Raw genomic sequence first — 27,860 nt, forward strand, 5'->3', positions numbered from 1 at the left:
TCCAGATAGAGGGGAAGACTGTGAGTACGAGGCAAGGGCTGAATTACTGCACGTATTCACATGTACTGAGCTACTGAAATGAAGGCTTTAGCTGGACGCTGCACAGACAGATCACATAAAGAAGACGCCTAATGGACTATGAATGTAAGAAACCTCTGATTTATGTTTGTCAGCTATGGAGGACTTTCTAACTGCTGAATACATGCAGAGATGTAGTGGGAGAAAGTTGCAGCCAGCACAGTTGCAGGCTTATCCTTCGTCTTCTACACTGTATTTACAACCTTTTATCTTTTCAGGATGCAAATTTAAGTGCAGGGAATATAAAATCTAGTTATTATATAGTGAAAGAGTTAGTTGTATGATTTATTTTATTTTAGTTCCTAGCAAGCTGCTTTATGGGCAAATAGAAATATTTAAATTACACAATTTGATTGTATTTTTTAATTTATTTCGAACATGTAAACAGAATATCGTGAGAAGCAAGGAAAACAATAAGATTCTCATAGGGCTGGGCGATATATTGATATTAGAGATTTATGGAGTTTAATATTTTGGCAAAATAGAAAATTACAATATTGCATAAATTAATATACGTATTTTTTGTAGATTGTTTTGTATCAAAATACTTGTTTTAAGAGTCGCTGCGTTCATTACTTATCAGAACAGCATGAAAAGCATAGTTAGTTCGTCCTAACCCAGACCTTCCCCTAAACAAGCCACACTACAGAACTCACTCACACGTGCTGTCCCTTAGAAGAGAAAAAAGCCAAAGGTGGCACATATTGTGCAGCTGTTTGTTAATAAATAAAACATGTGCCTGTGTGGAATTTTGCATCAGCAAATTTAACACAGAATTGTCTTTCTGGTCAGACTGAATTTTAATTCAAATGATGAAGATTTATATTGTTTATCGCCATTTTGAGAAAAAATATTGAGATATGAGTTTTGGTCCAGATCGCCCAGCCCTAGATTCTTAACACAATTTTGCAATTCATTCTACATTTCCAAAAAGGAGTGGGAAGAAGTACATGTGTATTTAATCCCACACCCATCCATAAATACCTCATTATAATAATTAACAACATAAACTCTTCATTTCACCTTTTAAAAGTCTTACAAATTATTAAAAAAAAAAAAAACACAAATTCACATTCAACATATACCAAAATCCAATTTTACCAAAAAACAAACATTCATCACCATAAATATGTAGGGTAAACAAATAGAAATGTACTGCTAAGTCCTTTTTGAAAATAATATTTTTTAAATGTTTTTTTTTCTTAATTGCTGCATTTGAATTTTGAAACATCGCTGACATAACTTCTCACTGCTTGAACTTAGATCATCCTCTGGTGCTGTCATTTTCCATTGACTCGGTTGGAAACACACACTGCAGAGAGGAGGAGTGAAAGGTAGAACGATACGTTACTAGGTCAACTTTGCTCCATTTTAAATTCTTGCTCGAAGACATGATGAACTGTTTTTTTCCATTTTAAAACAAACACACACAATCATAACCTACTGACATAGTGACAACTGTGGCATCATGTAGTGCCTACATACCAGGGTTGGGCTCAATTACATTTTTCAGTTACAATTACAATTACCCATGTTCAATTACGATTCCAGTTACCTGCATTTTTCCAATTACAATTATCTTTTATCCTCAGAAAGTAAATTACGTTCTCAATTCCTAATTAATCACTATTACTGAGCCTGAATTAAATAACCTAATAAAAGTTAACCCTTCTTAGCTTTCTGTTAGCATCTCTTATGATAACAGGTCCTAAATCAGCTGTAAAATACACTAAAAACAAATAATCTAATTTATCTAATTTCCTTCCTATCTATTGGTTACTTTGTTAGGCTTCCTAATCAATGAAAATATTGCTTTTAATATTTTTTTTGAATGGTACAATGTGTAAAAGCTTGATATGAAACATGTTTTAATAATTGTGAACTCTATATGTGTAGAACTGTAACAAACTTCCCCAGTTTTGCGTTAAATCATAACTGACAAATTTTATCCAATTTTCATAGCAATTGCAATTAGAAAGTCTATTATCTGAACTCAGTTACAGTTATAATTACACCATAATTGCAATGAATTATCAAGAAAGCATTTACAATTATAATTGACCCCAACCCTGCTACATACTGTAAAATTTTTTTTTTTTTAAAAACAAAGCTGCTGTGCCAAAATACAATGCTGAATGTTTCGGGGTGGATAGTTGACCCTTTTCCAACAGAATAAACCAATATATATAAAATATATAGGATTAAAAGTTCTGAAATGAAGCACTTCTATAGATTTCTCACCAAAGACTTGAGCAGGTGTTATTCTGAAAATGTTGTTTTTTTTTTTTAGCTATAGACCATGTTTTTAAGAGTAATCCTCTTTTTCCTTTGATGCTGGCACATGAGGAATCAACACATCTTCAAAAGTCGTAGCTGTAGTTAAAGCCGTCCGACCTTCACTGACCCTTGTGTACTCGCCGCTGCCACAGATTCACTTTATTTTTCAGCTGCTTGAAATTTCCTTTTCACATCCTTTATCCCCACTAACCTCTCAGGCTGAACTGGACTTTGACCTGAGCTATAAGTGCAGCCGTAGAAGAGGATTACTTACTGCACACACAGGGAAAAAAAAAAACTTTTTCAAAAAAGAGTTGCAAAACTATCTGAGAGCTGCGCGCGGTGCACGCTCCAAGGTCGAATGCGGGAGGTTTCCAAATAGCAACAGAAACTTTGTACACTTATCCCACTATAGTCTGGTTTTATAACTCCAGGTACTTTTTTTTAATTTATTTTTTACTGCAAATGTGGCATCTAAACTAAGATAAGCACAAACTCTGCACACAGTAATGCAGCAGTAGAGTTAAAGCATGCAGAAATACACCCAGATTGGACTGAAAAGTGTCATATATATACATACAGTATCAATCATAGTGTTTATGGTGTGAAATACATATTTTAACGCTAATATGTTCAGGTTTTCTTTTTTATTCAGACAACTTTTTTCAGGATTTTTTTGTTTTGTTTGTTGTTTTTTTAATTATACATACTAACAAAAGCATGACCATCAATGATGTTTCAGTTAGGGGTGGGAACCTCTGGGTACCTCACGATATGATACGATACGTGATACAAAGCTCACAATAACGATGACGAGATTATTGATATATTGGTCAGAAATCAATCTACGATAATCTATGACATTAGGGAAAAAAAGATTAAGTGAAAAAATACAATTTTTATTTTATATCTCTGAAAGACAATACATTTGAAAAAGTGTCCTATGAACAGTGACACTATTTTAGTGCAACATTTCTGTAAATAAGTGTCAACATACCAATGTAAACGAGTATCTCAAATAGTGCTTTATGTAAACAAAAAATAGGGTCTTTCTTACCAGTGACACCATTATAGTGAAATATTCCAGTAAACAATGTATTGGTTCCTTCAACAAACAGTGACAAAATTTCTGTGAAGACCTACCTGCACACTTTAGAGAAAAAGCAGAAAAGGTTTTGAAAATAATCAAATAAATCTTAAAAAAATAATAAAAAAATATATTTTTAAAATCAATACTGAGCGTGAGCATATCGAAAATTGATCGCGCGAAAAAATGTCGCGATATATTGCCGTATCGAGATATTGCCACACTCCTAGTTTCAATTAAGAACAGTGAACCATCCCCCTCCCCCACCCCATAGCACCAACAGAGCTATTCTCTCAATGTTTTATAATCAATAACATAAGTTTAAACATGCTGTGAAAGGGCAAATTATAGTAGGTAAATGAGATATATATGAAATAAATATATTAATATGTACACAAACAAACACGTACACAATAGATACAGTACATGCTTATATATATGTATGCATAAACACACTTAAAAAAAAAAAAAAAAACCTTGCGTAAACAACAAAATAAACAAGTGGTGGTATTATCAGCTCTAATTTACAGTATTATCCTAAGCTTCTATTTTTTCTACATAAGTTATGAATGGTTGCCAGATGGTATAACATTTCTAGGCCTCCTGTGGTGTATCATATTTTCTCATATTTTAATAAATTAATTTTACCCATGACTAAAAAGTTGGGGGATGTTTGTCCTTCCATTTAAACAATATGATCATAATTTTTGCGCGACTCAGGTGGTATGACCCCCAAAAATGGCAGTTACAGGAGTGGGTTTTATTGGTATCTTTAAACGATATCTGTCAATGTTGAGAATATCAGTTTTCCTGACATGTTTTGACCGTCAACTGCCAGTCTTCCTCAGAGGCGTCTTATGATCGCTTCGATGTGTCTGAATAAAAGAAAACCTGAACATAATAGTCAAAAAGAAAACTTGCTGGTGGCTGCACGATTATGGCTAAAATAATAATCACGATTATTTTGATCAATATTGTAATCTCGATTATAATCACAATTGTTTGTCATGTTGGGAAAGAAATTTGTGTTTTTATTACACTACTTTTGTGTACAGTTTACAATGAAAAATTAAGCTTTAAATAATTATGCTGAATACATAATTTTAACAAATTACCCAAGAATTTAAAATGTACCAAAGGCTAACTGAATAAATACACTATTACAGAGTGCAGAGCCCATATTTTAATTGTAAATATCGCCGACAATCAGGTTAATTCAATCGCGACAACAAAAATCGTGATTAATTGTGCAGCCCTAATAGCTGGAATTATATTCTCACACTGATCATTGGTCTTGGCATAGATTTAATTCTGTTTTCACTACAGCTGCTCTGTTTAGCTTACACTCAACAATAAATGACGAGGTGTCAAAAGAGATCAAAGTGTTTGCAGTGCTGTCAGAGTGCAGCGAAAGGTGGTTTATTTGTTCCACTGAAAGGCAACAAAAGCCAAAGCGTCCTAGCATTTCAGTGGCAATCTTCAATTATTTGGATGTAACAACATCCACAGGTTGAGCTGAAATAGAAACTCTGCTCCCCGACAGCTTCAGTCAACTAAACCCAGCCCTCCCAACCAAGCAGACTCGCTTTTTGTTTCCTTACCGCCTGTGCATGTTTACCTTCGTATATGAAAGCCTTTCTAAAATGGGACATGTGCTTCTCCTCCTCCAGCCTTATATCCGACCGACAGTGATTGATTGAAGTTGGTTCGTTACATGGAAAACTTTAGCTCTGCCATGCAAATGTATTCTGTGGTGATCCTGGATTTTAACAGTGCCACCAATGGAATATAGTAATAGCTTCCTAATTATTAACAAACATCTTTAACCCTAAACCAGGTGTGTCAAACTCATTTTGTGTAATTTTAGAGAAGGTTTGTGATATTTGTGGTAAAATTGAGAGTTTTTTTTCCTCAATTTGCAATTAAAAATGACTGCATTCATGTGATATAAGCAAATGAAAAATGCAAGCCCCTAGAAATATTGTGATGTTGCTGAATTTGGATTATTTGGTAATATACACGATAATACATTTCTGTCATTTTTACTTCCTCCTGCGGGCCGAATTTGATGCTCTAAAGACCAGGATTTGCCCCCTAAGCCTTCAGTTTGACACATGTGCCCAAAACCATGATGTAATGTATTTAAGGATAAACCAAATGTTGGTGCCTCGATAGCACTTAAAGTTCTGTGTTTTACCATTTTAAATGTACACGATAATAAGGATGATGTCTTTTTTGTTTGATCATATTTAAACTGAAGCAATGACCAGTTTTGTTCATTTTAACACAAAAACTCACGATTTTATTTTATTTATTTTAGATGAAAATCATTTTTTTTTTAATGTTGGCCTTAATATGCAGTAGCACCTAACAGGCTATTATTAATTAGATCATGAACCACTTGTTTGGTGTCCTTTTGAACATTTTAAATGGCATGACTTTTAAAGTAATTTATTTAGTTTTATATTCTAAAGCATTAACTACTGTATCAACAATGTTGGTCTTTCATTGGTCTCTAGAATGTTGAGGTGGTAATGGAACTCTTTCATAGGTTGAGAATTTTTGTCAAAACTGCCAAAGAATTATGGCATTTTCTCACATTTTACGACTAAAAAAAAATCATATTTAGGCAGATACAACTGGTGTTTAGCAGTAAAACTAAGGAAAAAAACTCATTTCACTTGTGCATTTCATAATGAAAACATTTATGAACACCAGCAAGTGCTCACCAAATATTTAAGCAAGTACATTCACCAATTTACAAGTACCCCCTGCAAGGTGTTCAAGTACCCTGAGGGGTTTGTGTCTAGACTTGCCCACTACATTATCAGCGATGTAGAAGCTGTTGTTAAGTGTGATGCTCAAAATGTGGCTCTTTATATCTTAATTTGAATTATTCCCTCAGAAAACCTTTAAAAGGAGGAAACTTTAACCCCTTTTATCTTTCTCCTTTGTCCCATTTTTTGCCCCTTTTCAAAACTTTTTTTCAGACTTTAGCTACCGTTGGCCAATAAATGTCCTTTTTTTTCCTCTTTTTTTTTTGTCAATTCTGGCAAGTTCTTAAATTTTTTTGGCCACTTTTCATCCCAATAAGCTAACTTTTGCCCAATAAATAACACTTGTTGACTTTTTTCCTTACATTTTGCCTCTTTTTGTTCCACATTTTTGCCCTTTTTCACTATTTTTTTGGCCACATTTTGCCCATTTAAGCTACCCTTTGCCATTACATACCACCTGTTTTCTTCTTTTTTTGTCAATTTTTGACCACTCTTGACTGCATTTGGCCCGTTTTTGTCACTTTTCAATCTTTTCTTGCCACTTTTGGACAGTTTTTGGCCACCTGTTGCCATGTATGTCTCCAATCGCTTGTCAAAAAAACAACTACAAAAAAAACCATGTTGCGGATCGGACGGGTCCACTTTGTGTCGACGGCCTACCGAGCCGATGCCCGGTATGCCAGATTTGCCTGTCAACTCCTGGGTACACATACCCCTGGTTGGGAAACACTGAGCAATTTGAGTCGTGGCACAATTTTTTTGCCAGACTACACAATAACATTTTACGTATCACAATAAGTAGTTTGGAACTTGTATTTTCTTTATTTCCACCATAAGCTGTATTCTGTGGTGGTTAAAGTAAAGTACTACAATCAATAGTTTTTGTGTCCTTAAAATGCTGCTTTACCTTTGCACAAACATGTCACTAAACATTTTTTTAACAGAGGATGTACTGAACAATAAACTACTGTAAAAATAAAAAAAGAAAAGCTTATTGTACTGGTTGGACTCTTTTATTTTGTGTGAGAATCCCAGTTTGTTGGATAAATGCTTTTCAGTGTTTACCTGGTAAGTAGATACAGTATATGCCAGTAGAGGTCACAAATGCACCACAGGTAAAGGCTCACAACAGTGTCGGTAAAGGGCCTCAGATTCATCCCACAAAAGAGGAAAAGTTATGTAGGAGGAGTCAATAAGCGAATGTAATTTAAGGCCTTTTCCATCATTTGATAGGCTACCACATTATTTACAAATGTGTCGATTAAAGTAAGACACTGAACCAACAGTTTCTGATTTTACAGTTAAATAATTACTTATGGTGTTAATAGTGTCTGTAGTCAATAAAGCATAAAAAAGCACTAATATGAAAGTATAATTCAGGACTCTTACCACACTCATTGGCAAATTGAATGATAAATCATGTAATAATAATAATAGTGATCAGTTTGTACCTTCTTTTTCCATTAATTCCATTTAAAAAATGATTAATAGCATATCAACATGTAGGTTAATAATCATAAGATAATAAAAGCAGCCCTTCCACTACCAACAATAATTCCACCGTCACAGTCTTGAATACATTGAATATATTTCTTCTTCCTCCTTTTTTGAATGTCTCAATGTTTTATTAAAATCTTCTTACTTGACTTGTTTTGGAAATCAACTTGTTTTGTGACATTCCTTTTATTTTTTATGTATTGTTTTTGGTTTTCCATGTTCAAAAAATAAATCAAATAATTTGCGTTAGAAAGAAATATTAAAAAATATATGAAATTATTCTATTGATTATGTGTTTAGTTAGTTAATGATTTTAGTGACGTAGCCTCTATGTATGGTGGTAGCTTTGCGTATGTATTAATCAATCAACAAACCAAAAAAAATCTCTTCAAAAATCCTTTTTAATCAAAAATAAATATTTTCAATCAAAGAAAGTGTTCAAATGCAAAAACATATTTGTGACCCAAATAATTTCTTTTGAACACCTTTTTTTTCTTTTATTGAATTTTTTTTTATTTTTATTTTTTTTGTGATTGAAAATGTCTTTTTTTATTGATGTAATTTTTTTAGTTTTTTTTTTTTTTTTTTTTTTTTTTTGAATAGGTCTTTTTTGATTGAATAATAAACTCGCACATCTACCTCCATGATATGTAAATATAATTTTGTGAAATTAAAACTTTATTTTGTATTCTTAATTATCTAAAATATAGATACTATACATTAAAATAAACCTAAATATTTCTATGATTGAGTATTAAAAGTTGGTTTTTGAATAAAATTTAATTACGGCCGCACGTGCCGATTGGCTCGAGCTCGTGGCTCCGCCCACCAGCTGTCCACGTCCCACTGGAGCGCGTGACCTCCAGCGGGTTGAGCGCGTGCAGTGTGTCTGTGATGGTATCTAAGGAGAAGTTCACCTGATGGACGACAGACGACAAGGTGAGTCCCACTTTCTCCACTCATACTAGTTCAACTGGTCAAACTAATCACCGCCTGCCACTAGTCCTGGGTGGGATTCGAACCGAAGACGTTCCTGAGAATGAAAAGAGTGGAAGATGTTTTAGAATAATGCAAATTCAGTCGGAGGTTTGGACGGTTGTGTTGCGCTTATTTGGTCATTCTGGCCTTTTTAAATCAAACATTACCTGACTTCAAGCTCCAGATAAAGCACATATACTACAGCAGGGTGTTAACCGGGTATCGACCCGAAGTGGGCCGTTGACCCGAGGTGGGTTTGTCCGGTCTGCTATTTTTTTTTTGTGTTTGTTTTTATTGACGAGCGAGTGAAGGCAGACATGGTAATAGGTGGTCAATAATGGTCCAAAAGTGGCAAGAAAAGGGTGAAAAGTGACTAAAATGGGCTAAAAGCAGTGTAGAGTGGCCAAATAAATGGGTAAATAAGAGGAACTAGGTGGTATGTAATGGCAAACAATAGTGAAAAGGGGCAAAATGTGGCAAACAATAGTAAAAATGTGGAATAAATGAGGCTAAATGTAGGGGGAAAAGAAACAAGTGGTATTTATTGGGCAAAACTTCACTTATTGGGATGAAAACTGGCCAAAAAATAAATAAATAAAAAAAAACATTGAATTAAAGTGTCAAAAAAAAAAAAAAAAAACTTGCAAAAATTGACAAAAATAAGGGGAAATTATATATTTATTGGCAAACGGTAGTGAAAGTTTGAAAAAAGTTTTGAAAAGGGGCAAAAATTGCTAAAGGTAAAAAGGGGTTAAAGTTTCCCTTTTAAGTTTTTTTTGGGGAAATAATCTATCTTCTATCTATAAAGCAAGGAACTTCTGTCTGTGTGCGTGTGTGTGTCCGTTCCTCAAATATCTCTGTGAATCAGGCTCAGATTGAGCTGAGACTTTCAACATGGCTGCTGCTTGGTTCAAGGGTGTGCAACTTAGTATTTCTTTGGACTGCACTGATACCGTTCATGAATTATTTCAGAAAATTGTCTTAAATGCAGCTTTGCAGAACAGCTCAATGTTGACAGGTAGTCATGGTAACTCAGGGTAAGCTGAAAGCTGCGTAGAATCTGCACAAAGGGCTTTTTAAAAATGACTAAAGTGGGTCTAATATCCTTTAAAAAAAAAATTTTTTTTTAAACCCCATAAATATTGACCAGCAGGTGTCCTCAGTGAGCAACGTTTGTAACTAAGTTGAGTAATAATAATAATTAAAAAAAAATTGTGTTGCTCACTTCCAGTTCAAAGAGCTGGTTAAAGTTTACATCCATGAAAGCATATAGGATACTAACTGTGTTTTCCTTTTTCTTAAATTAACTCTTTTTTACGTCTTTGAAAAATTTAATCAAGAAACATACGAGAGGAAATGTTTTGTTTGAAAATATATATATATAAAAAAAAAAAAAATTCGAAAAAGCAGGCGCGATGAACATATTTGTAGTCGGAACATTTAGATAACGATAACAATACTACCTGTATATATGTTAATGTTTATATTCATCCTTCCTATTTATTACCATTATTATTTATTATACAGTTTTTGGTTTGTTTTTTTAAAAAGCGCAAACTCCACCAAGTCAAATTTCTTGCATTCTTCTTGGCAAATAAAAGTGATTCTGATAATAGTAATTACATTTATGTAACTACTGTATATGCTGTGAGATTTTTGGCTGTACTCTTAGGTTACAATACAATATGCAATATATATATGATTCATGCTGTTATCGCATCGTATTGATATCGATATCGGTCAATACGCAAGGCTGCAATATTGGTATCGTATCGGAAGGGGAAAAGTTGTATCAGGACATCCCTAGTTTCCATTGAAGGTTGTTTTGGGCAGGCACCCCATTAACTCCCGTGAAATCTCATTCCATGAGACTTCGCTGCAGGAAGATGGACGCTCCAAACCTCCTTATAACACTCCGTATTCCTTGTTGTTTCACGTCTAATGGGGCAGTAATGATTTTTAAGTGTGAAGATAAGAAATGTCTCCTCTTCTGTTTACATGTAACACGACATGTTTTCGCGAAGAGAAGTGGTAATGTGACCAGGTACCTCACGTTTTGTGACGTGTGTTTGCGGGAAAATGTGTGTCCATAGCGCATTCGTGACACATTTCAATATCGAAACATCTGCAATTCCTCCTCATGAAAGCGTGAAAACTTTTTTAGCGATATTTGCGTGTTTTTTCAAAATTCAAGTGTTTCCGTTACCAGTTGTTACTGCGCCATTTAGATTTTGTGCATTTCCAAGGGTAATGGAAAAGCAGCTACAGATTGTGACGTACATAGTTACGTTATGAGGAGTTATGAGGCGCCTGCCCAAAACAACCTTCAATGCAAACACGTTAAAAAGCGCATTTATACTTAGTTGACATTTAGAAATATTACTTTTAGTTTGCGAAAATCTGTAATGGAAACCCAGCTAATGAAACCTTCTCAGAGGAAGTTTTTCTTTGTGATATTTTTGCATGAAACGGATCCCTTCGTTGAGATTTAATTGATTTTTTTCTTTCCACTCCTGCCGTGTGATCGTCCTGGACCTGTGATTTGACACAATCACATGACCACAGAACTAAATGTTAGTCTTGTGACCAAAGGTATTTGTAAGAGAGAGGGTGATGCAGCAGAGAAACGACTGAAGGGAGCTATAGTAGTTACCTTTCATCATCATCATCATCATCAGGAGAAAGTTGGCAGCGACTGTCAGTCATTACAAAGCAGATTTGGATTGGGTAGCAGGCACTGGGTTCTAAAACCAGTTAATTAATGAAGGGTTGTAATGATTGAGCTCCATAGATTTAGTTTGTATTTGTGTCTTCAATCTAAGGAAGGAAATGGTTGGTCTCGTGCTTCCTGTGTGAGCACTTTTCAACATTCAATGCTTCACATTGTTAGATAACCTCTGTTTGGCATGAATAAATAAATTAAATACGTGCTGTTTAAAGTTCAATCTGTGTCACATGGGGTCAAAGTTGAAGTTCAGCCAAAAAGGTTTGAGATTGTGAAGGGCAGAGCCTGGTGACTTTCAGCAGGGCATGTGTTCCCTTTCCTTTCTAACCAGCTGTCTTGTCTTCCCCCATTAACCATGCTGCCTTGCTCCGCTGCCATAGAGTTGTACTCTAGTGTTCTGAGCGATGCGGTGGTGGACTGGGGCGGCATGGGTCCTGGAGAAGAATGGGTTAACTCAGCCACACAGGAGGGAATGTGGGGTAAGGCTCGACTCTCTCAGTAGGAGATCAATACTCCAGTCCTAAATAAAATAATAAAAACACTGCTGTTCCTTAACTGTAGTATGGATAGATAACATTTTTATAATAACTAGGCAAGGCCTGTATTACGTATACGTCAATTAAAAATTGGAAAATAGAATTGTTCATGTGAAAGACATTTTATTGTGTGCATTTTGTTGTTGAGTAATGTCCCTTTATGTTGTTCTTTTTTACTAATTAAATTGAAAGTAATAATGCATGAAAAACAGAACACTGACCTTGACCTTAAATATGACCTTGAGGGAAGGCCAAGATCACACATTGAAAGGAAATGTTGTTCAATGGTACCAGTCTGAGCACTGTATCTCAATTTGTGGCCAAGTTATAGGGAAAAAAAGTATTTATTTGTTTGGTTTTTTTTGTGACGTCATGAACTTTGACCCCTACCGATCTTTTTACTGAACTTGTACGATAAATATTCATACAGATTTGGAAAAGTTTGTTTTTTGACACTTGACGCGACCTTGACCTTAACATTTTGGCTCCAAAAAATGTCGACAGTACATCCTTGACATTGCCCCTATGAGATGACATACATGTCATTAGTGCTGCATTAATAGCCTAGGAGGAGTTCCACGACAAAGGAGTTGCGGAAGAAAAATAATAATAAGAAGAATAATGATAATATCAATTTTCATTTGCCAAATACAATAATGAAAAAAGGATTTATAGGTGATGATGATGAGGATGAATTAAAACATGCAGACAGGAGCTCTACTGTGTGTAAACAATATATCGCGGTGTCACGTGTGTGCATTTGAATTAATAATAATAATAATAATAATAATAATTCTTTTTTAGAGTTTGAGCTTATGAGAATGTGCTACATCTTTGAAAAATTTCAGTTTCAGTCAAAAAGGCATGTTTTTAAAATGAATTAAAAATAGAGCAAATAGTTTTCAAAGAATTAACCAGAATAAATGATGATTTCTTAGTTCGTCATACAGGAATTTTAAAGTTGTACCTTAAAATAAGAGTCACAGAGTAAAAATGAGAGATATGCTTTCTTAGTTGCAATAATGACTTGATTTATTCAATCAGACGTTGGTTACAGGAGGCTGTCAGTTGTTATGTCATCTGATTTTTCTGCAGTAGGCCGTGGCTTGGCTTTTCCTTTGAATTTTCAGCATTCCTCACATATCAGAATTCTTCACCTATCATTAAGCTACTGCAGTGCTGCAAATATACTGTTTTAAGACTTGTTTGAAGTGTTTACAACGGCTTTATTGTTACACTGAATGTAACAATAAATAGAAAAGTACAGTAATAGCTTTGTTCGATTAGGGAGTGGTTTGATGTTGTTGTGTCTTGTGCGTATTTGTCTTTAGAATTCTTTAATATGTAAGTGATGCTGGAAAAAAAGGCTCCTTTCAGCACTTTTATTTCCTATTATTTCTCTTCTGCTGTGTAAACACAACACAAGTGATTTCTTACTGTAATATTTCTGGTAAATCTGTGATGAATGAGCGTTGCTTGTTCATTTCATTTGGTGTCTTTCTTGTGTAAAGCTGCTGCTTGTCTGTATTTGCTATACGTACTAATAGCGTGCTGTTGAGCCCTTTTTAAAGCACTTGCATTTTGTGTTTGTGGTTTGAATAACCGTCGGTGTATACACATGTTGCACAGATGTGTCACTGTCTCCTTGTATCTGCCTTTTTAATGCATTCATATGAAGAGAGAGGAAGCCTCGCAGCAGGTACGACAACTTATGACATTTGTGATGTTAAAACTACATTTGAACGAAATGAGTGAAAACACACGCACACAATAGCGTGCACGTGGCCTGATGTGTAGCATCTAGGGATGTAACGATTAATCGTAAGGCAGTTAAAAATCGATTCATAGGTATCACGGTTGATATCGATTTTCTGAAAATTGAATCGCAGTACTTTTTTTAACCAGCTATCCACAAGTGTAGGCGGCGGGTGGAGTCTGCTAATACTTTCTTTCTGGCCGCCTTCTACTCTTAAATATGTTAATAAATGATTCCTTACCCCTTTAGCACCGAAAGAATATCTGTAATATTACTTGAATATCTGTAAAAGTCACGTTTTTTCTATTAGCTCTGTCTGCTAGCATAGCTTCTCTTCTTCACTGCAAGATTTCTGCATGCCAACCGACCACTGTGTTACCAGCGCCCTCTGCTGGTCCAAACAAATATGACGTAAATCAGTGCAATCACGGTTTTTTTTTTTTGTTTTAAAGTCCAATTGTTAAGGCACAAAATACATTTTCAGTTGCACTTTTAAAAGAAAAAGAACTATTATGCAGTTTTGCATTGTTTATTATAGAACCAGAATTTAAATTAATAGGCTTCATTTTCATTTGTTTTATTCCTTTATTTATTTCAATCAAGATTTATTTTTAGTTAAATTGCATTGTTTTGAATAGTTTATCAAGGAATTCTTTTGACAATGAAAAATAAAAGGAAAATAGTACAGTATTTTCTAGTTTTTTTCCCAAAAAAAAAATTTGTCTACAGTCCTATTTTGTAAAATAAATCGTGAGAGAATCGTATCGTGAACCCAGTATCGTGAATCGAATCGTATCGGGAGTTGAGTGAATCGTTACATCCCTAGTAGCATCAAAACGCTACGTTCTGCCTTCCTCTTTATTTTAAAGTGATTTTGTTGTGTGTGATGTTGTCTTCCTTTCCTGCTGCATACAGTTGTGTTTATTTAGATTAATCAAATCAGACTATAAAAAAATACTAAGATGATTCACCCATTTTAAAGTTGCTGGAAATTACTTGAAATTGCAGCTTGAAAGTGTTTTTTTTTGTCTTCACAGTAAATGTGCTCTTATTGATATCGTCGGAAAAGTTTCACACATTGCATTGTGGGATGCGGAGTCTTGTAAACAGATGCTTAGAAGTAAACACACACAAAAGTAAAGTAAAAACACTTGTTCTCAAACTTTTCTGGCTCAAGTACCCCCTTTTTCTAACTTTTGAATGCAAGTACCCTTTTATTTTCAGTTCATGTTCTAATCAAGATCATTTCTGTCATCATTTTTGAGTGTTTTTGGTGTCGTTTTGTGTATTTTGTTATTGTTTGTCTGTTCTTTTTTATTAAATTCAGTATATTTTTCTCTCATTTTGTGTGTTTTTGCTGTTGTTTTGTGCGGTGCCGGTAATATTTGTTTTTTTTGTTCTCTTAGCGTGCGTTTTTTTGGTGTCATTTTGTGTGTTTTGTTATTGTTTGTCGATTCTTTTTATTATTTAGTATATTTTTCTCTCATTTTGTGTGTTTTTGTTGTCGTTGTGTGTTGTTGCTATTATTTAAATTATTCTCTCTCAGTGTGTGCGATTTTGGTGTCGTTTGGTTGTTTTTTAATGTCGTTTTGTATGTTTCTCTGTTATTTTTGTGTATTTTGGAGTGATCTTGTGTATTTTTCTCTCATTTAGTGTGTCTTTGTTGTCGTTTTGTGGGTTGCTGGTAATATTTAGTATTTTTCTCTCTTAGAATGTGTGTTTTTGGTGTAATTTTGTGTGTTTTGTTATTGTTTGTCTTTTCTTTTTATTCTTCAGTTTTTATTCTCTTGTTTTCTGTGTTTTCTTTGTTGTTTTGTGAGTTACTGGTAATATTTAGTATGATTGATTTTTTTACTAAAAATTAAACATTATGCTTTCATTTGTAATTTTCCTCGCTATCTCTCTTAAGTATCCCCCGTTGTACCATTGCGTACTCTTAACAGTACATGTACCCCCATTTGAGAAACACTGGTCTACAGGACTCCATATCCCATTACCAACAATGTCAATAAGAGAGAGGAGATCAAAACGGTTGATTTATTGATCTATAAGGCCTACACTGTGTCTTTATTTGATTAAAAACAATTTAATGAGTGCAGCTTTTTGTGTAAAATCAGTCACTGGACCATAAAGTCCAGTAAATTAATGCTACTGGAACTGTAAAGTCTGAATGCATGTTAAGTGTGTGTTTCTCAGTCTGTGGCGTCGGGTCTGCAGAGTTCAAGCAAGATAATCCACATCAGTTAAACCAGATTAGAGTGACACAGGTCTGCAGCCACAGATTACATAACTGCTGCAGAGCAAAGCTTTTAGACATGTGAACAGATGCACATTATAGACAGGAAGGTTTCATTATTAGTTCTATTTACACTTTACAGTATAGTTACATATACATATATTATGAGACGCATCTTTTTGTTGTTTGATTCTAAAAGGTTTTCTGGACTCGGAGCCGCTGAAGGAGTCCGATGAAGATTTGGGGTCAGAGCTCAACTTGAACAACTGCATCATGACTGAAGAGGAGCGAGAGGAGTTCCAACAGGAGCTGGCTAAAGTGTGTTCACACACATGGAAATCAGGTGTTCACAACCTTGGGGTCGGGACCCCATTTGAGGTCACAAGACACCGGGAGGGGGTCACCAGATGCCTTCAAGAAACTAAGAACCTTTTTTGAACAATTTGGGTCCTTTTTTCACATATTTTTGCTCCTTTTAATGCATTTTTGCTACATTATTCCCATTTCATATGCTGACCCGTTATTGTCACTTTTAACCAATTTTCACCATATTTCATGCTAATTTTTGCCAATTTAACCCCATCTATGATTTGTCATTCCCATTATTTGCCAGTTTAAACTAATTGTTCCTACTTTTTTATTTTTTTTTGGCCCACTCTAATTTGCAACTTTTAATCCATTTCTGTGTTTTTTAAAATTCCATTTCACCAGCTTTTTCACCATTTTTGATCACTTTGAACCCATTTTATTTCTGAATAAAACAAGAATTTACATCTTTAAGATGACTATATACATGTACTATTGCGTAAATATTAATTAACATCCTGGATAATAGTGGATATTATTGAGATAAATAAATAAATGTGTTTATCACAGATACATAGAACAATAAATAAACAATAAACCTTAATTTTACTGACTTTATGGATGGGCTCCAAAAAGCTCTCCCCTTCACATGAATGTTCATGTACATGTTCAACCACCTACAGGAACAGTGGAGGTCCCCGGTCTTTGAAACCTTTATTTTGGGGGTCATCAGATGAAAAGTTTGAGAACCACTGATATAAAATACACAGCTGTTATTATTATATGTCTCTGTGTGTATGAGCAGCTCGAAGAGGAGATCAGCACACTAAGGCAGGTCCTGACCGCCAAAGAAAAGCAGTATGCAGAGCTTAAACACAAGCTGGGCCTGGGTCCACTGAGTGAATTGAAGAACAACTTGAGCAGAAGCTGGCACGACATGCAGAGCTCCACAGCGTGAGTGTGTGTGCGTGCGTGCGTGTGTGCGTGCGTGCGTGAGGCAGGATTCACAAAGGCTGCCTGGGTTTGATGGATAAACCAGCAGCACAGGACAGGATGACTTCTGTGTTTGCTGTCAACACGGACACACACACACACACACACCTAAAATAAACACAACGTACAGGTAATGCTTGTCTTTACATCAAAAACACACATGGGAACAAAGACAGATCTATAAAAAAGAATTAAAAAGACATCATGTTATCTATGTTTGACGTACAGTAACAGAGCTCCAAAACCTGATTAAAAAGGCTTGTAATTGACTCTAGATGATGATCTCAGTGTATGATTACTAGCAGCTTGTTTTACTGACAAGTAGAGTACTGATTACTTCTGTCAATTCCCGGAAATAAGGATAACAGCTATCTGTTAGTGGAGGATGATGTTTCATGTACTTCTTTTCCTGCAAAGCATGACTCGGCATTAAAATGTGTTCATCTTTATGTATTTAAGATCAACACATAGCTCCCACAAACGCAGAGGTGAAAGTAATGGATTACAAGTTGCTTTTATGGGAACTTGTACTTTTGAGTATATTTCTAAATCAGTCATTTTTCTTGTACTTAAGTTCGTTTTAAAAGAAGTAATTTATTACATTTCTACATCCAACTTTTACTGAGTAAATTGTAATTCTTTTGTTTTAAAATGATTAACGGGACATTGTGGAACTACAAAAAAATGAAATGACCAGACAACAATCAAATGCATCACATCATAGCCGACCAATCAGATTAACCGTAATGCACGGCGCCAAAACACCATTGAATGCTGGTTATTTTCTCAGTTTTAGACTTAAAGCCTGAGAATTTTATTTTCTTTATTTTGAATTGAATTCATTGGTGTTATTTTATTTAAAGAAAATGGAATTGTACAAGGGAACCGTGGCAAGATTTAGTACCAAAAATAAACGTGGGGAGGTGAAAGTAACAAGTAATTTTTAGTTTGAGTACTATATAATTGAGCTACTTTTTACTTGTACTTGAGTATTTTATGTATGACTTACTTCAATCAAGTAACAGTACTTCTACTTGTATATCAGTACTTTTTACACCTCTGAAATGTATAACATTTACTGTAATGCAGTCTTTTTGGAATGTTTTTGAAAAATCCATTCACATTGTGTGAAAAGGTGCGATTTAAAAAAAAAAAGCTAAAAATCACACACATTGAGTTTTGTTTTTATTTTTTGGAGAAACTACCGGTAATTATCGCTCGGACTTTGGGTCAGAGCTGAGTTTCCATCCAGAAAGTTGCAAGCCGATATTCTCCTAAGGCCAGCGTTGGGATCCAGTTACGCCTCATCCTGGAGATCTCTTTACATAGCCAGCCTTCGTCCTCATCTATAATGAACCAGTGTAACCACAGCAGCACCACCGTGTCCCACTCACACCAACAAATGAGGATTTCAGGTCAACATTTGTACATACGGAAAGCAAAACAAGGCATTAATGCGACTGTAAGATTATAGGTTTAATTAAAGGTTGTAATTACTAATATTGAAATGTTATCTTTCATTACATCCCATGTGTGTTTGTGTTTGCATCCTAAAAAAATATAGTTTGAGATCAGATTAATTGTAAATTGTACACCACTCTCTTTTGTGACCAAACGTGTACCTTCTGCTTATTCAGTTTTTTTTAATTCTCAATATCTCATTCAGTTTAAAGCCTAATTGTTTGATCCATGGTCAGGAGTTTTCTTTTAATATAATGTTCATAATTCCATGATCACTTTTATTGCAAGATGTATAAAACAGGAGATATAAAATGTACCGACACTCAGGACGTTCAGGACGGATTTGGTCCCATTGACTCCCATTATAACCACATATTTTGGATATACTGTCTTCATGACATTTAACAGTAGTTTTCCCATGAATACCTAATAAATATAATCCTCTACCTTCAAAATACAAAATTCACCTTATTTTGGTGGGGTAAAAATGCATAGTTTGTGTTTTTTTCTTTTAAAAAAAATTATTTTTCTGACTAAAATGTATAAAAAACTAATGAAAAACTTTATATTTATGGTTAGGTCTAAAGTTGTTTAAAAAAAAGGGGGGGGGGGAAATATTTATATATGACATTTTGAAGACACTGTTATGTCACTGTTAGCTCTAAAAGTAATAATGCCTAAAAATCTATGTTCCTATCAATTATTGTAATAACGTAATACCAAATATTCTACATTTTGTGTTTTTCTTATTGAAAAAAGTGTTTTTTTTATGACAGAAAGGGCATAAAAATGTTAAAAAAAATACTCAAATATAATGAACACTCAATATCTATGTTTAAAAAATCTGATGTGAAAAACTTATATATAACATTTTTACGACTGTTATATAAAGGGTACCATTTTGGTACCTAAGGTGCCCTGATGATTAAATAAGGTTAATTTGTGTTTAATTCAGTATAATCAACCTTTCAATACATTCATTGACAGATTATATTATTCAAATATTTATTGCAATGTTTTGTCAGATATAAGAAGACGTCCGATACGCTCTCCACAGCGGGACAGAAAACCTCAGCGGCGTTCACCACTTTTGGCAGCGCCATCACACGGAAGTTTGGAGACATGAGGTAAGTGTCGGTGCGGAACCTTTTTTTTTTTTTCTGTATGAGGCTTCACGCCATTAACCGTGTGACTGGTTTTTACCGTTTATTAGGGATGCACCCAAAATGAAAACCGAAAATGAAAAAACCAAGGCCGAAACACCGAACGAAATTATTATGCAAATTATTCATCGTCTTTTCGTCTTTACAACATCCTGCTTCGGTCGGCTTTTTTCGGTGAGAAAATGCACTTTTGGGAAATTTTTGCCCAAAATTTTTAGGTGATTTTTTTTGGTGCGTTACTACCATTTATCCAACTTTGTGGAACAACCAAAGATTTTTGTTTTTTATCTAGTAACTTAACTCATTCAGTGCCATTGACGTAATTTTACGTCATTTCAAATCCAAACGCTCACCGTCATTGACGTAATATTACATCAATTGCGTTTTTTCACGAAAGTTGCTAGGATACACTGTGACGGGGTTCTACTGCGAATATAAAGCTTCTCTGTTGATCTCGTGACCAACTGGTGCCCTAAAGGTGGCAGCAGCACACCTTTGGATGACAGATTAGCCACTGATGCTACCATTAGCTAAAGAGGAAGAAGCAAGGACGAGGGAGATTATGGCGCTATGAAGTGATATTGTGACGCATCCAGCAGCTCACAGCACCAGATACTACCACAGAACATGTGTGGACCTGAGTGGATTATTGATAGTGTTGCGATCGTGAGATAAAACCATCAACTAACCGGGCCAAACGGGTCATCTCTGCATGTCGGGAGGAAGAGAAAGTTACGTCTGTGACGGGGGGGGGGGGCAGATACAAAATACAGTAAGCAAAACAATCAACTGTGACCCAGATAGCAAAATAATAATAATTTTGCCATCAAAAGCCTTGTCTGTGTTGTTTTTTTTTAAGAAGGAAACCAATGTTTTTTTTTTTTTTTTTTAGAAAAAGCCTGTTTTCTCAGCTTTTTGCTCTGAAACTGGTGATTTGTGTAAAACTTGCTTTATTCAACTGCTGATTATGGAGGAACGTAACAAGCTACAAACACATTTTTTTTTTGATGAAAGTAGAGACTTTAATCTTTAAGAATCTGGTGTCAGATTTCAGATTGTCATAGTACAAAATATTCTGTGGGTCTTTAAAAATAAGTCAAAATGCTCTAAAACGGCTGGCACTGAGGGGGGTAGAAATTCTGAAAATGGCTGGCACTGAATGAGTTAAAGTTCATTGAAATATTATTACTACTATTAATTTTTTGAAATGTGTTTTTAAAAACGGAGTAGACAACAAAGAGCAGTAATCATTTTGTGCTCTGTGGTGGTTTGCGTTTGAATTATACAGTATTTATATATGGATTAAATGTTAATGGCCCTTCTTGGTAAAATTTTTAAGTTTATAATTGAAAAAACAACTTTATTTGAGTTTATAGTTGCTAAAATGAATCCAACACACTGATTTGTTGTTTGGGAATTATTTTTATGTCCTTGCTACTTTGTTGATGAATACAATCACCTTAACTCTTTCACTTTAAAGATGACCAACCATGCGCTGTATGTTGCTAAGCTTTCAGTCACTCACAATGTTTTCTTTATCAACTCATCTACGTGACCCAGTTTAACCTGTTCCTCATCCTTCACTAAAGTCCGGTAAATAGTTGATCACATTTTCTGTCCACGCCTTCCAGAAGACTCAGTCCTGCCTTTAATTGGCCGAAGGAGCTGACGGTTCTTATGTAAGACGGTATTAAGCTGCTCTCTGAAATAGCTCCAGGGCTTTTGTCAGCGTCTGTGTCCGTCTGTGCTCTGTGTTGTTGTTGGACCAACATCCGACAGCTTTAGGGAATCTTTTCTAAATAAAAAATTAAGCAAATATAACACGCATAGAATTTCCCTTATTTCGTCAGTTGGTTATTGTAATAAGGAAATATCAGTATCCTCTATTGTTGGACGGTTTCTACATCCTCAAGGATTGTTTAATGAAAACATCAACCCACAGTTCAAATGACTATTACAGGGTTGGGATCAATTACATTTTTCAGTTACAATTACGTTTTCAATTACCCGTGTTCAATTAAAAATCAATTACGATTACAGTGACCATCAATTTTACCAATTACAATTAATCACAATTACTGAGCCTGAAATAAATAACCTAATAAAGGTTAACCATTCTCTTGTGTTAGCTTTCTGTTAGCATCTCTTATGATAACGTGTCCTAAATCAGCTGTAAAATACACTAAAAACAAATATCTATCATTTAACTTTCTTTCCTATTTGTTACCTTGTTATGCTTCCTAATCAATGAAAATATAGGTTTTAATATTTTTGGTGTGGGCGTCTGAGCCTTTTTTGTGTAAGTATATACGGTAATTTTTTTTAATGGTAAAATGTGGGAAAGCTTGAAATGAAACACATTTTAATAATTGTTAATAATATGTGTAGAACTGTACATAGAACTGTAACATGGTTCAACAGTTTTGCGTTAAATTAGAATTCACTTTTTTTTTTTACAAAATCAGTTATCTAAACTCAATTACAATTTCATTATAGTTATGACAGAAACAGATTCTTTAAATTACAATTACAATTAAAATGATTCCATAATTGTAATTAATTATCAATTACGCGAGTACTGTAATATCAACCCTGAAACATTACCATTAGTCGGGTAAAGAAAAGTGAAATTTATGAAAGAAAGGTGTCTAAAATGTTAGTAAATTATCACTGTGAAAAACACATGCATATTGGCAGGTGTCCTTTGTGTGGTGTTCATTATAGAATTATTGTGATTTTTGGTGTATTCCAGCATAGTGGGGCTGGAGTTACTCTTCCCACGGAGGTATGTTCACACAGCCACGTTTGGGTTTGTTTGGGCACAAGCATGTGTTTGCATAGAGATGCAACAAACCACGCTTAAAAAAAATATGTGAATGTTTTTGTTACTTTTGACCAGATTTACAGCAATATTTGTGAAATTTGTGACATTTTTTGTCTCTCATAAAAATATGTCAATGTTAAATCAAAATCTTAAATCTAAATTTTGAATGTTAAATATGTAATCTAAATCTAAACGTTTTATTTTTTATTTATTCAGTTTATTTCCGACATGGTTGCAATGTCGTTAAATCTAAAAGTTAAATTTATATCTAAATGTTACATTTAAATATAAATATTACATCTAAATGCGAAATGTTAAATCCAAATATTAAATTTAAGTTTTTTAACATTTAGATTAAATATTGAATCTAAATGGCAATCTAAAAGTTAAATTTATATGTAAATGTTACATTTTAATATCAAATATAAATGCTAAATCTATGTCTAAATGTTACATTTAAATATAAATATTAAATCTAAATGCTGAATCTAAATTTAAGTGATTATTTAGATTTAAATCTAAGTGTTAAACATTTTGCTTTAGATTTAATATTTACATTTAACATTTAGATTATATTTTTACGAGAGAAAAAAATATATCACAAATTTCACAACTATTGCTTAAAATTTTGTCAAAAGTGACATAAAAAAAAGTTTTTTTAAACGGGATGTTGCTGAAAGTTGCTGTTTATTTTAGCATGGGCACCCCATATGCTGTGGACATTTATTGTGTTTATCTGCATGTAAACCAGTCTTATCAAACTCATTCAACCACTTTATCAGCATGTAATGGCGTGTTTTCATTAAGTTGGCCTAATATTCAGTCTCACTTTTCATGTCGGTGTTTTTCCTGTTATTGATCTTCACTTTAATTGTGTGACTATGGCTTAGTTTGGAGAGGTGGAACATTGGTTTAGAAACACGTTTTGCTCACAACACATCCACTTCCCAACACAACACTCACTACTTCCTTATTATTGGTGCAACTTTCTATTTGTGATGAATACAAACAACTTCCTCTTTTAGCCTTTTCCAACAAGAGTCTCTGAAATGAGGAAAACATTTAGAATCGAAAGATAATGACAACTATTGTATATAAAGCTGTGGTTTGCAACCGTTTTTGAAATTTCTGGTGACCTCAAAGACTCTTTTTTTCCTCCTATATTTATTTTTTGCATAATGTTTGTTATACTGTGTAACAAATACAGAGTAGTTAGGATTAGTGCACAAAGTGACAAGATGTGCCATCTCAGATATTTTCATAATTTAGTTTATTGAATTGCTTTTTTATTTCTTCTTTTCTTCATAATGTATGTTATTGAACTAGATTTATATTTGAGATACTGAAAGTATTGAATGCAGTTGATTTAGATTGTGTTGTTTTAATAAAAATTCTCTTTTCAGTCATTAATACTAATTTTTTATTTATTTTTTTAATCAATTACTAGACATTTCAGGTGACGCCCAAGGTTGTAAAACACTGATATACAGTGTTTATTATGAAATAGCTAAAGTAAAAATTGATTTTTCCACATGCAAAACAGCTACAATAAAACAGGAAGTGTCCTCACAATAATGAGGACTTTCATCAGTAAAAAAATAATAAAATATGAGTTAGAAAATACCTGTGATACTATTTTTGAAAGCAGCTTTACTAAATACAACAGTGCTATTCATCAGATTATGATTGTTGGTCCTTTGATCTTGTGCCATTTCTTTTTTTATTTAACATTATCTGTGTTGTGTGCATTTATCTTCGGCTCTAAATAAATCCACTACTCATGTTTTTGATGAATTACTTTAGTATGAATCTGTTTTTGTTTTATTGTTTTTTGGATCCTCGTGGAAAACCTTTACTTGTACTAATAACAAAGTGGTGCTGCATCTTTCTTTCCCTCCATGCTTCCTCAGGTCCAACTCCATAGGGTAAGGGTCACATGACAGATTGTGTCACATTAACTGTTCTTTACTAGTCGAGTACATCCCACTACAGATCATGGTGATAGCGCCAACAAGACGGTACAGTTTGTCAGGTTCTTATCTCAGAACCACAAAGAAATGAATTGTTTGTGTGATGTGAACCAGATGACGATTTTTCACCGTTTGTTTTTTTTTTTTAGCTAAAGCTAAGCTAACACAGATTGCTGTATTACAGGGAGTTGTTTTATTTCGTGACATAGTTTTAGGCGACCAACATGTAGAAAATATCTTTAGTCTTTATTAGCTTTAGTTTCTATATACGTATTCACTGTGAGCATGTTAGCGCCTTATGAACGCTACATGCTAACCATGCTAATCGTTACCTCTTCTCTCGCCATGCTCTCTGAGGACAGTTACTCTGTCAGACAGTCTATGAGCATGCCCATCATCAGGTAAATAATACTGCTGCTGCTGCTGTGAGAAAGTCATGTTTGTTATTGTTAGAGCCCGAAATGTTATCCAAAAATGTAATAAAACCCGAAATGTAATAGCTGGTCAATAATGTAACAAAATTGCTGCGTCCCAAATGTAATTTTAAAAAAAGATGTAATAACAACTGGTCAATATTGTAACGAGATACTGAGGTTAAAACGCACAAATGTTTTGCCTTTTTTTATTTATTAGCTTTTTTTATGTATATGTGTGTGTGTATACAGTTGTGTTTGAAAGTCAGGGCACCCCTTTAAAAACAGCATATTTTATGTATTATATATATTTATAGTCTCCCTGGTATATGGGGAAAAATGCAATATTACCAGGAAACATGATTAATGCATAGTTGCATTTTATTTTATAAAGAGAACAAAATTACAAAAATCAAAAAACATCATTTTGGCATGTGTAAAAGCCAGGGAACCCTGAGAGTTTCAAAGTGTCAGATTCTTAGAGGAACCCATTGTTGCTGAGTGTTTGCACAAGGTTTGTGGAGTCGGCGTATTTAAGAAAGCCTGAAATTGGCACCAGCCGTCGCTCCATAATGACAGTTGTTGACACATGCTTCAGGACTAGAGCTGGTAAAGGTCTGAGCTTGTAAAAACAATGTGACACTTTGAAACTCTCAGGGTGCCCTGACTTTTACACATGCCAAAATTATGTTTTTTTTTATTTTTGTAATTTTGTTCAATTTATAAAGTAAAATGTAATTATGAATGAATATTTCCTGATAATATTGTCTTTTTCCCATATACCAGGGAGACTATAAATATGAATATTATTTTTTTAATACATAAAATATGCTGTTTTTAAAGGGGTGCCCTGACTGTATACATGTATATGAAAGTAAGTTACCAACAATGGCTTAGATTTATACAGTATAGCGCTTTATTTTCAAGGAGACTCAATGCACGTACAGAAACCACTATTCATTCACATCGGTCATATTGGTGGTGGTAAGCTACAATGTAGCCACAGCTGCCCTGGGGCATACTGACAGAAGCGCCTATTGCCCCTCTGACCACCACCAACATTCATGCACAATTCATAACCATTCATACAAGGCAATTTGAGTAAAGTGCCTTGCCCAAGGACACAGCGTCAATGACTTGGATAGAGTGGGATTCGAACCCCCAACCTTTTGGTTTGTCAGGGTTCTCCAGAAAGCTTTAATTTTATATATGTATATATATAAACACACATACATATTTGTTTTGCCTGCTCCATAATGTAAAAGTTTTCACATTTTCAGCATCTCATTACGTTATTGACCAGTTATTACATTTTTGGTTTTATTTACAGTTTTTTTACAACAATTTAGGTCCTGTTACATTTCAGATCATTGTTACATATCGGGCTCTAACAAGCCTTTGATTTACTTTGGTTTCTACATTACTTTGAAGGCTTTATTACAAAAAAAAAAAAAAAAATATATATATATATATACAGCAATGTGTTTATAAATATGAGCCTCTGAAGACTACTTTACTGTTTCCTTTTCTTCGGGAAAATATTGCTCTGAAGGATTCTAATGGAAAGTATTAATGTAATCCCTCTGCACAATACTGCTAAGAATCATTGTTGAGATTCAGGTTGTCTGTTGTTTACCGGTAAATATTCTGCTTGTTTTTTTTTTTGTTTTTTTTTAATAATGCATTTCTTTTCTCACAGGAACTCCCCCAGCTTCAAGTCATTCGAGGAGAAAGTGGAAAGTACGGTTTCTACCATTAAGGTGAGGCGTGTCAATCATTTTTTTAGTTTTTAATGACTTAATAATGATTTCTGAGCTAATTTATTAAATGATTAAATAAACTAATCCATACAGACAGACCATGGTTGGTGCTTTTTTTTTTTTTTACATTTTAACCCGTGGTAAATATCAAGAAAACAGTATGACTCATCATCTCTGTGTAATTACTGTATCGACTGATCTACACGCAGTAGCCTACACTGTTATTAATATCAATTACTAATATCTGTAAAATCTGAGAACTTTCATGGTCTGAATGAGAGGAAAATAAAAAATAAAAACTTCCTGTGTTTTTGTCTCTTGTCCCAGACTAAGGTTGGGGGCACAGAGGCTGGGGGCAGCTTTGAGGACGTCCTCTCATCCGCGGCTAACGCTAGCTCTCAGGACACGCCCACCAACAGCATGATGGACAGCTCAGAGAGGCAGTGTTAAAAAGTGCATCAGTGCTGCATCATCACATTTATACCTTCAAACATCTTGACTGAAGTGAGCTTAATTAATCCACCCCTAACTACAACTTTGATCATGTGATCATGGATAAAAACTAACACATGCAGGAGGCCTCTGTGGTTTTATCATGATGTGGGTTTTAAACCAGTAGGTAAACACATCAGTAGACTCTGGGTTACGTAAAGTATGAAACCTGAATTTTTCTCATTTTCCAAATAACTAAGTATCCTAATTTATTTAGGGTTGGGGTCAATTACATTTTTCAGTTACAACTCAATTACGATTACAGTGACCAGCATTTTTTCTAATTACATTTATTTTTTTATTTTCAGAAAGTCAATTACAATTACATTCTCAATTACTAAAGTTAAATTACACTTAATCACAACTACTGATCCTTTAATAATAAACTTGATAATAGTTAACCTTCCTCTTGTGTTAGCTTTCTGTTAGCATCTCAAATGATAACGAGTCCTAAATCAGCTGTAAAATACACTAAAAATAAATATATATCATCTAATTTCTTTCCTATCTATTGGTTACCTTGTTAGTAGG

General features: G+C 34.2%; 1 protein-coding gene across 10 annotated transcripts; it reads left to right on the forward strand.

Annotated features, from left to right (window-relative positions):
- The first annotated feature begins 8,564 nt into the window (after nt 1-8,564).
- Nucleotides 8,565-27,843, forward strand: tpd52l1 (tpd52 like 1). Of its 10 annotated transcripts, XM_028440075.1 has the most exons (11): nt 8,570-8,655; nt 11,800-11,898; nt 13,634-13,654; nt 16,147-16,265; nt 17,059-17,207; nt 19,733-19,834; nt 22,623-22,655; nt 24,605-24,619; nt 25,027-25,065; nt 26,777-26,837; nt 27,165-27,843. In XM_028440075.1, the coding sequence occupies exons 1-11, from the start codon at nt 8,637-8,639 to the stop codon at nt 27,285-27,287; spliced, it is 780 nt and encodes a 259-aa protein (XP_028295876.1). In that variant the 5' UTR covers nt 8,570-8,636; the 3' UTR covers nt 27,288-27,843. The 10 variants fall into 10 exon arrangements, with proteins under 10 accessions (XP_028295883.1, XP_028295876.1, XP_028295879.1 ...); XM_028440082.1 differs by lacking the exon at nt 11,800-11,898 and having other exon boundaries at nt 8,565-8,655; XM_028440078.1 differs by lacking the exon at nt 25,027-25,065.
- The last annotated feature ends 17 nt before the right edge of the window (nt 27,844-27,860 follow it).

The sequence above is a fragment of the Gouania willdenowi genome, chromosome 24 (assembly GCF_900634775.1).
Source record: "Gouania willdenowi chromosome 24, fGouWil2.1, whole genome shotgun sequence".
NCBI classification, from domain to species: domain Eukaryota; kingdom Metazoa; phylum Chordata; class Actinopteri; order Blenniiformes; family Gobiesocidae; genus Gouania; species Gouania willdenowi.